Below are 9,806 nucleotides of genomic sequence, written 5' to 3'. Positions count from 1 at the left end.
ACAAACCATTCACAGAGACAAACTGATATCTTTCCGACAGATAAGATCTAAACCAGGCCAGAACTTGTCCATGTAGACCAATTTGGGTTTCCAATCTCTCCAAAAGAATGTGGTGATCGATGGTATCAAAAGCGGCACTAAGATCTAGGAGCACGAGGACAGATGCAGAGCCTCGGTCTGACGTCATTAAAAGGTCATTTACCACCTTCACAAGTGCAGTCTCAGTGCTATGATGGGGTCTAAAACCAGACTGAAGCGTTTCGTATACATTGTTTGTCTTCAGGAAGGCAGTGAGTTGCTGTGCAACAGCTTTTTCTAAAATTTTTGAGAGGAATGGAAGATTCGATATAGGCCGATAGTTTTTTATAATTTCTGGATCAAGATTCGGCTTTTTCAAGAGAGGCTTTATTACTGCCACTTTTAGTGAGCTTGGTACACATCCGGTGGATAGAGAGCCGTTTATTATGTTCAACATAGGAGGGCCAAGCACAGGAAGCAGCTCTTTCAGTAGTTTAGTTGGAATAGGGTCCAGTATGCAGCTTGAGGGTTTGGAGGCCATGATTATTTTCATCATTGTGTCAAGAGATATAGTACTAAAACACTTTAGTATCTACCTTGATCCTAGGTCCTGGCAGAGTTGTGTAGACTCAGGACAATGGAGCTTTGGAGGAATACCCAGATTTAAAGAGGAGTCTGTAATTTGCTTTCTAATGATCATGATCTTTTCCTCAAAGAAGTTCATAAATGTATTACTGCTGAAGTGAAAGCCATCCTCCATTTGCGAAGGCTGCTTTTTAGTTAGCTTTGCGACAGTATCAAAAAGAAATTTCGGATTGTTCCTATTTTCCTCAATTAAATTGGAAAAATAGGATGATCGAGCAGCAGTGAGGGCTCTTCGATACTGCACGGTACTGTCTTTCCAAGCTAGTCGGAAGACTTCCAGTTTGGTGTGGCGCCATTTCCGTTCCAATTTTCTGGAAGCTTGCTTCAGAGCTCGTGTATTTTCTGTATACCAGGGAGCTAGATTCTTATGACAGATGTTTTTAGTTTTTAGGGGTGCAACTGCATCTAGGGTATTGCGCAAGGTTAAATTGAGTTCCTCAGTTAGGTGGTTAACCTCTTACATCTAGACGTTCCGCTAGCGGAACACCTGCTCCAATATCCAATGATAGGCGTGGCGCGAATTACAAATTTCTCAAAAATACAAAAACTTAAATTTTTCAAACATATGACTATTTCACAGCATTTTAAAGACAAGACTCTCCTTTATCTAACCACACTGTCCGATTTCAAAAAGGCTTTACAGCGAAAGCAAAACATTAGATTATGTCAGCAGAGTACCAAGCCAGAAATAATCAGACACACATTTTTCAAGCTAGCATATAATGTCACAAAAAACAAAACCACAGCTAAATGCAGCACTAACCTTTGATGATCTTCATCAGATGACAACCCTAGGACATTATGTTATACAATGCATGCATGTTTTGTTCAATCAAGTTCATATTTAAATCAAAAACCAGCTTTTTACATTAGCATGTGACGTTCAGAACTAGCATACCCCCCGCAAACATCCGGTGAATTTACTAAATTACTCACGATAAACGTTCACAAAAAACATAACAATTATTTTAAGAATTATAGATACAGAACTCCTCTATGCACTCGATATGTCCGATTTTAAAATAGCTTTTCGGTGAAAGCACATTTTGCAATATTCTCAGTAGATAGCCCAGCCATCACGGCTAGCCATTTAGACACCGACCAAGTTTAGCCCTGATCAAACTCCGATTTACTATTACAAAAGTTTCATTACCTTTGTTGTCTTCATCAGAATGCACTCCCAGGACTGCTACTTCAATAACAAATGTTGGTTTGGTCCAAAATAATCCATCGTTATATCCGAATAGCGGCGTTTTGTTCGTGCGTTCCAGACACTATCCGAAATGGTAAAGAAGGGTCGCGAGCATGGCGCAATTCGTGACAAAAAAATTCTAAATATTCCATTACCGTACTTCGAAGCATGTCAACCGCTGTTTAAAATAAATTTTTATGCCATTTTTCTCGTAGAAAAGCGATAATATTCCGACCGGGAATCTCCTTTTCGGCAAACAGAGGAAAAAATCACAAAGACGGGGGCGGTCAGGTCACGCGCCTAAGCCCAGAGTACCTTGATCGGCCACTTGAGAAAGGCGATAATGTGTTTCAGCCTGGGGCTGGGATGACGACATTCAGGTTTTTCCCGGGCTCTGAGCGCCTATGGACGACGTAGGAAGTGTCACATTAGAGCAGAGATCCTTAGTAAAAGATAGAGATGGCAAAGAAGTTCCAGAAATGGTCCGACAGGCCACTTCCTGTAAAGGAATCTCTCAGGTTTTGACCTGCCATTTGAGTTCTGTTATACTCACAGACACCATTCAAACAGTTTTAGAAACTTTAGGGTGTTTTCTATCCATATATAATAAGTATATGCATATTCTAGTTACTGGGTAGGATTAGTAACCAGATTAAATCGGGTACGTTTTTTATCCAGCCGTGAAAATACTGCCCCCTAGCCATAAGAGGTTAACTGATTTTTGTCCTCTGACGTCCTTGGGTAGGCAGAGGCAGTCTGGAAGGGCATCAAGGAATCTTTGGGTTGTCTGAGAATTTATAGCACGACTTTTAATGCTCCTTGGTTGGGGTCTGAGCAGATTATTTGTTGCGATTGCAAACGTAATAAAATGGTGGTCCGATAGTCCAGGATTATGAGGAAAAACATTAAGATCCACAACATTTAACATTTAAACCAGGGTTAAACCCAATCTACCCAATTCAATTTGATTCAACAATCAAAGACTTTAACTACCAATTGGATACCACGAAACTGAGGAGAAAAAGGGGTAACATTTTTTAAATAAATATGTACGTATCTACCTCAATTACCTTATACCCCTGCCCATCGACTCAGTTCTGGTACCCTTTGTATATAGCCAAGTTATCGTTACTTGTGTATTCATTATTACATGTATTATTACGTCTTATTTCTTTTCTATTATTCCTTTATTTTCTATCTCTCTGCATCGTTGGGAAGGGCCCATAAGTAAACATTTCACTGTTAGTCCACACCTGTTGTTTACGAAGCATGTGACAAATCCAATTTGATTAGATTTGATAATAAGGTGAGTGGAAGTAGTGTGATCAGTAATAGTATATCCCCACCCACACACAGACGTATTGACATAATAGGAAAGAGTAACCTAGGCTACAGGCATGTTTACGCAGTGTATTTATTTACAAACTACTGCACATATAAACACTAATTATTCCGAAAATGGAAATGATCTACATGTGAAGGGAGTCTGCCCTGTAGGTTATAAGAAGGTTTTCATAGTAGCTACCCAGAACCAGTCAGGGATTTTAATTTACGATGGGAAAAACAGCTATTGTAAAACAAACAATGCATGTTATATTGAATTGAGAGCCAGGTGTAAGTTGAAACAGAGGTTGAAGTCTCTCCTTGCTTTTGTACAACATATGACCTTTGACATTCCTGGTTACGAAGGTCATGTATGTTACAATGTCAACTGCTGACCCATCCGGCCTCTACTGAAAAGAGATTCAGCGAAGGCTCAGCAGGGAATTCAATTAGTGTCATTCAATAGCAAAGGGGACTGTAAACCAGGGTTAAACCCAATCTACCCAATTCAATTTGATTCAACAATCAATCCATAATTGTATGATCTGGCTGATATAGTATTCCTGAATTGCTTCAGTTGGTTTTAGTGTCTGTTGCTTAAAATACACCATGAATTGTATTGTGGAGTGCTGTTTCACCTGTGAAATGTTACTAAGTGATACAGGGCTCTCTATACTTCAGATATACGGATTAAGGTTAAGGCTGAGGATAAAATGGAGACTGTCATCTTTAATTTGAGGGTATTTTTTATCCATATATGGTGAACCCCTTAGAAATTACACCACTGTTTGCACAAAGTCCCTTCATTTTGGGGGAGCAACAGTATTGGGACAAATTCAGTTATGTGTATTAAAGTTGTAAAAAGTGCTTACATCAAGCTTGTGACTCTACATATTTGTTGGATGCATTTGCTGTTTGTCTTGGTTGTGTCTCAGATTATTTTGTCCCCAATAGAAATTAATGCTAAATATATTGCATTGTGTCATTTTGGAGTCACTATTATAGTAAATCCAGTCAAAACTGTTCGCTGCTCTGGCACCCCAATGGTGGAACAAGCTCCCTCACGACGCCAGGACAGCGGAGTCAATCACCACCTTCCGGAGACACCTGAAACCCCAGCTCTTTAAGGAATACCTAGGATAGGATAAAGTAATCCTTCTAACCCCCCCCCCCCCTTAAAATATTTAGATGCACTATTGTAAAGTGGTTGTTCCACTGGATATCATAAGGTGAATGCACCATTTTGTGCGTCTGCTAAATGACTTAAATGTAAATGTAAATGTAAATAAGAATATAATATGTTTCTTAACACTTCTACATTAATGTGGATGCTACCATGATTACGGATAATCCTGAATGAATTGTGAATAGTGATTAGTGAGAACATTACAGATGCACAAATATCATACCCCTAAGACATGCTAACTTCTCACCATTACAATAACAAGGGAGGTTAGCATTTTATATCACACCACCAAGACATGCTAACTTCTCACCATTACAATAACAGGGGAGGTGAGCATTTTATATCACACCACCAAGACATGCTAACTTCTCACCATTACAATAACAGGGGAGGTGAGCATTTTATATCACACCACCAAGACATGCTAACTTCTCACCATTACAATAACAGGGGAGGTGAGCATTTTATATCACACCACCAAGACATGCTAACTTCTCACCATTACAATAACAGGGGAGGTGAGCATTTTATATCACACCACCAAGACATGCTAACTTCTCACCATTTCAATAACAGGGGAGTGGAGCATTTTATAACACACCACCAAGACATGCTAACTTCTCACTATTACAATAACAGGGGAGGTTAGCATTTTATATCACACCACCAAGACATGCTAACTTCTCACTATTTCAATAACAGGGGAGGTTAGCATTTTATATCACACCACCAAGACATGCTAACTTCTCACCATTACAATAACAGGGGAGGTTAGCATTTTATATCATACCCCTAAGACATGCTAACTTCTCACCATTTCAATAACAGGGGGGGTTAGCATTTTATATCACACCACTAAGACATGCTAACTTCTCACTATTTCAATAACAGGGGAGGTTAGCATTTTATATCACACCACCAAGACATGCTAACTTCTCACCATTACAATAACAGGGGGGGTGAGCATTTTTTGGGGCGGTATGATATTTGTGCATCTAACTTTTTTCACTCATCAATATTCATGATTCATTCATGATTATCTGTAATCATGGTAGTATTCCCATTCATGTAGAAGTGTTTAGAAACATATTATATTCTTATATACAATAAAAGTGACTCCAAAATGGCACAATACATTATTTACCATTCATTTCTGTTGGTCACAAAATGATCTGAAACACAACCAAACAAACAACAAATGCATCCAACAAATGTGTAGAGTCACAAGCTTGCTGTGGTCATAACATGCTAGGACTATGGGACCAAATTCTGAACTTTGTACTACCTTAATACACATAAAGTATAAGTGAATTTGTCCCAATACTTTTGCTCCCCTAAAATAGGGGACCATGTACAAAAACTGCTGTAATTTCTAAAAGGTTCACCAGATATGAATGAAAATACCCTCAATTTAAAGCTGACAGTCTTTAACTCCAAACTTTTGGAGTATAGAGCCAAAAAAAAAAAAAAATGCTTCACTGTCCCAATAATTGCGGAGGGAACTGTAAGTTAATTACTATGTCAGAAGAGTAAACTAAAATCACTGTTTGCAGAGTGCTAGCCCACAGGCTTCAGGAGATGATTGCTCAATTGCATTCATATTTCATCATGTCCTTTGTATCCTCTACTGCATTTGGTCTCCATTAACAAATGGATAGCAGAAAGGGTACTAAAAAACGGCATGTATGTTACTATGACATCTGAAGCTTCAATTGCACTGGATCCACTTTGTTGCCCCAAGAGTAGCTAAGGCTGCAACATGGTGAGAGCATTTTCACCACTGAAGCTGCGCTGGTGCTGTGCATGGGCTGAAAGGACATCTTTACCATGTTGCAACTACACATTGACCTACCGCTAGGAGGCGCATGGTACTTAGAAATAACGGCGCGGGCGGTACTGATCTAATTCCCTTGGGTTTCAGTACATCTAGCCTACAGAGTGCACAGCGAAGGGAATTTGTTCTCTCTTGGTCCAATCAGTCTCCGCAGCATGCATGCATCAATGGAGCTTAATATTCAATCACTTTTTAACTGCAGTCTTTATTACATCAAATAGGTGTAATGGGCGCATCCACTCAAACGTTTCGCATGATCCCCTCAAGCTTTTTGTGCACTCCTGTGTACCCTACTACCGTCGTGTAATTGTAACCCAATGACGGTGCGCAAATTGATAAGACAATAGGCTACGGTCTCCATTTTACCTTGATGGTTAATTTGACGAATGCTAAACGGTGATGAAGATTTGGGAGATTTCTATCAGACTAGAATTGTGTACTACATTTTAATGTAATAACAAAAGCTTGTATATTTAAAGGAAGGAAATTAAAATCATGTTCAGGCAAATGCTGCTTCTCAAATATCCCTTTTCCGCTTATACTGCTTGTCGGTCAGAACTGCGTTGCCCCTTCCCTACCATTATGCCTTGTCCCATAAGTAGGCTAGCCGTTCACCTGCACAGTGTATTTTGTTGTGTATTTTCGTATTCATGTGCGTGCTTGAGCATGTTTGATCCAAAATAGATTCCCCGCACGCCAAACCACCCGTATCTTCTAAAACATTCATTAGCGCGCAGTCCCTGATCCAGACCCATAAAACATTAATCTTTGAATTCTCTCTCTCTCCCCCTCTCTCTCTCTCGCTCACCGCCCCGCCCTCTCTTTTTATGCGACCCCCATGCAAACCCATGTTGTACAACGCAGGGCAGTGCGGCCAATATCCAAACACATATAGATGTACTTCCGAATACAGCCAGTTTGAAATCAGACAGGATGTGTACATCGGTAGCCTGTCCATGGATTCCTTTCTGATTTTTTCTGTCTCTTTTAGACTTTCCCAATTTTGGAACTTAGTGCTCTTTGTGTGTTTTTTTGTTGATTGTTTGTGCGTCCTATTGGGGTGTTCTAGGCTCTGCGCTCCAGTAGCCTACGTTGTGTGTTGGTTGAGTTTGGATACTATACACTTCTTGTCTCGCGCCCACTGGCCCAAATGACTGTGCGCCGTTCCAGCCGGAGACGTTGTTCTCCAGTCGGCTTCAGCAGGAAAACCTCCGGCTAAAGTTTGAATGTAACGGTGACTGGGAGGTCCGTGACAACACCTTGCCCTGGATTTGCAATTATCTATCGATTGCAACTAAAGAGCGGATATACAGTCTCCGCAAACAGGCTGCATCTGTTGGATTTATTCAACTACTGGATTTATTCTAAAATCATGAAGACCAGTCTTGTTGAGGGTAAGTACACAGGCAACATCCCATAAAGTTGATTATAGGTTGCATTGACTAGAATGATACAGGTACGTGATTGTAAATTAGGACACACCAATAAAATCGAAATCGAGCAACGTCATTGCCCTCTGCATGCTACTACCTAGAGAAGGTAACTTGGAGGAGAGCGCGCGGAACCCCTAGAAATCAACGGAAGGTTGTTTGGATGATTTGGACTAAGAGAAAACATTTCTCAATGGATTTCGATTTGGTGAACATAATGCAATTTGACTAAGTGCTTTGTGAAAGAAAAGTTATCATTCTATTAGCGCTACTCGTACCTTCATAAAACAATATATTTATAAAGTAGAATAATATATGTTAACCTAGCTCTGACAGTATTGGATCAATAACGTTGAATATGAACATTGAGGGGGGGTAATTAGTAGGTCTATATCTCATGTTGGCTATTCATCATTTATTGATTGCCGTAAAACACAACCTCACACCATGATTGACTATGATGTTATCAATAATGATTATATAGATATGACATTCTACCACTAGACTATCTGGCCAAGAGACAGTTGCTTCAGTATATTTACACACAGTTTGGAATAACAATATGCCCGAGCGGATCAACCTCGCGCCTCGCCCGTATCTTCTATTTTGGCGGTTTGTGCCATGGCCATTAGGAGCTGCTGTTTGATGAAGTCTGCAGATGGTCTGCTTTAATGCTCATGCCGGTCAGATTATATCGCTCTTTTCCAACTGCTTTGCCCATAATGAATGGTTTAGTGGTGGCCTGGGCTATGTCTGGAACCAGTGTGACAACAGAGGGCACTGGGGTATACAGGGAAGGTGATTTTAATGAATGTGGGTCGGGAGAGATCCAGATTTGTGTTGGTGATCATGTAGCAGTAAAATAAATCATGTAATGACTGGCTGGTGTGTGTGTCGAGGGAGGGGGGCATATCATAACTTCACACGCACGCACACGCGCACACGCACACACACACACACACACACACACACACACACACACACACACACACACACACACACACAGACAGACATTCAAGCCCACTCTGCCTACGCAATATGTCGTGTACACTCCTATAGCCTCATGTTGTTCATGACTAAAAACAGAGGATTATAGGAGAAAAGCAGCAGATTACAGTAGACGACTACAGTGTGTTTTTATTCCACAACTACAACTCAAACAGGCATGTATTTGTTTATTCCGTTTGAAATACACACAGCTAATGCTAATTCATTTGTATCCCATCCCATTTCATTGGCATGGCACTTGGAATGCTCCCCAGTGTTCTATGAGCTAAGGTTCATCATTCACTTTCTGTTGTGATCTAGTAGTAAGTTTAAAGAAACGCCAGACAATGTCTGCTGATATTTCAGTGGGGTTGTGCTGTTGTAATTTGTATACCTCAAAGGCCATTAGGCCTACTTTTAATAGATTCATAAATAAGGCCGTCATGTCGTGTGTTTATTGAACTGTCACAGCTAAAGCAGGTTTAATGTGTGCGGTTTCTCATTCAGACAGAATATGATCAAATTTCAGCCACCTCTCCTGGAATAACACCAGTATGTGTATATACAGTACATTTACATTCTGATCTCTGACATTGCTCTTTCTGATTTCTCTTCATTTTCTTCATTTTGTACTTTTTCTGGATTATCTGTGTATTCTTTTTTGTCATTTTTTCGAGGTATTATTGCAATGTTGGAGATAAAAAAAAAAAAAAAGAATTTCACTGCACCTTTGATAACACTTGAAAATCTGTGTAGGAGACTAAGAAACATTGATTTGAATTGATTTGAGCTGTTGCTCTGGGGCTTCTTTCTTTAATTCCTATCAAGCAAAGCCAATAGAAGACAAACAAATGGATAAAACCATTATATGGAGCTGAATGCTTTCGTTTCATGAGCTTTGAAACCAAACAATGAGGGCTTTTTTCAATTAGTTATTTTTTTGGCAACACTGTGTTTTGGCAACACTGTGCAAGGAAAAGATACGTTTTGCTGACTTTTTGCACTATCTTTGTAAATAGGCTGCTTGAAGTGACCAGTTATGAGGAAGCAGGATTAATTGTTTGGAATATTAGAGCTGAAAAAAAGATTGCACAGAAACATGAATAACAAAGTTTGATTAGCATATAAGCTGCATTAGGTATGATCAAACATCACATACATACATACATACATACATACATACATACATAC

At 39.8% G+C, this 9,806-nt stretch overlaps 1 protein-coding gene across 1 annotated transcript in view; it reads left to right on the top strand.

Moving 5' to 3' along the window:
- The first annotated feature begins 7,067 nt into the window (after window positions 1–7,067).
- The window catches only part of LOC106579809 (reticulon-4 receptor), a 65,997-nt gene continuing 63,258 nt past the window's right edge, over window positions 7,068–9,806 (top strand). Inside the window, exon 1 of the mRNA XM_014160004.3 lies at window positions 7,068–7,592. Within this exon, the coding sequence (XP_014015479.1) occupies window positions 7,571–7,592 (22 nt within the window). The 5' untranslated portion in view covers window positions 7,068–7,570. The remainder of the gene's footprint in view (window positions 7,593–9,806) is intronic.

Source organism: Salmo salar, chromosome 20, assembly GCF_965601325.2.
Source record: "Salmo salar chromosome 20, fSalSal1, whole genome shotgun sequence".
NCBI classification, from domain to species: Eukaryota; Metazoa; Chordata; class Actinopteri; order Salmoniformes; family Salmonidae; genus Salmo; species Salmo salar.
Note: the sequence above shows the minus strand (reverse complement) of the source record. Positions and strands in the feature narration are given on the sequence as shown.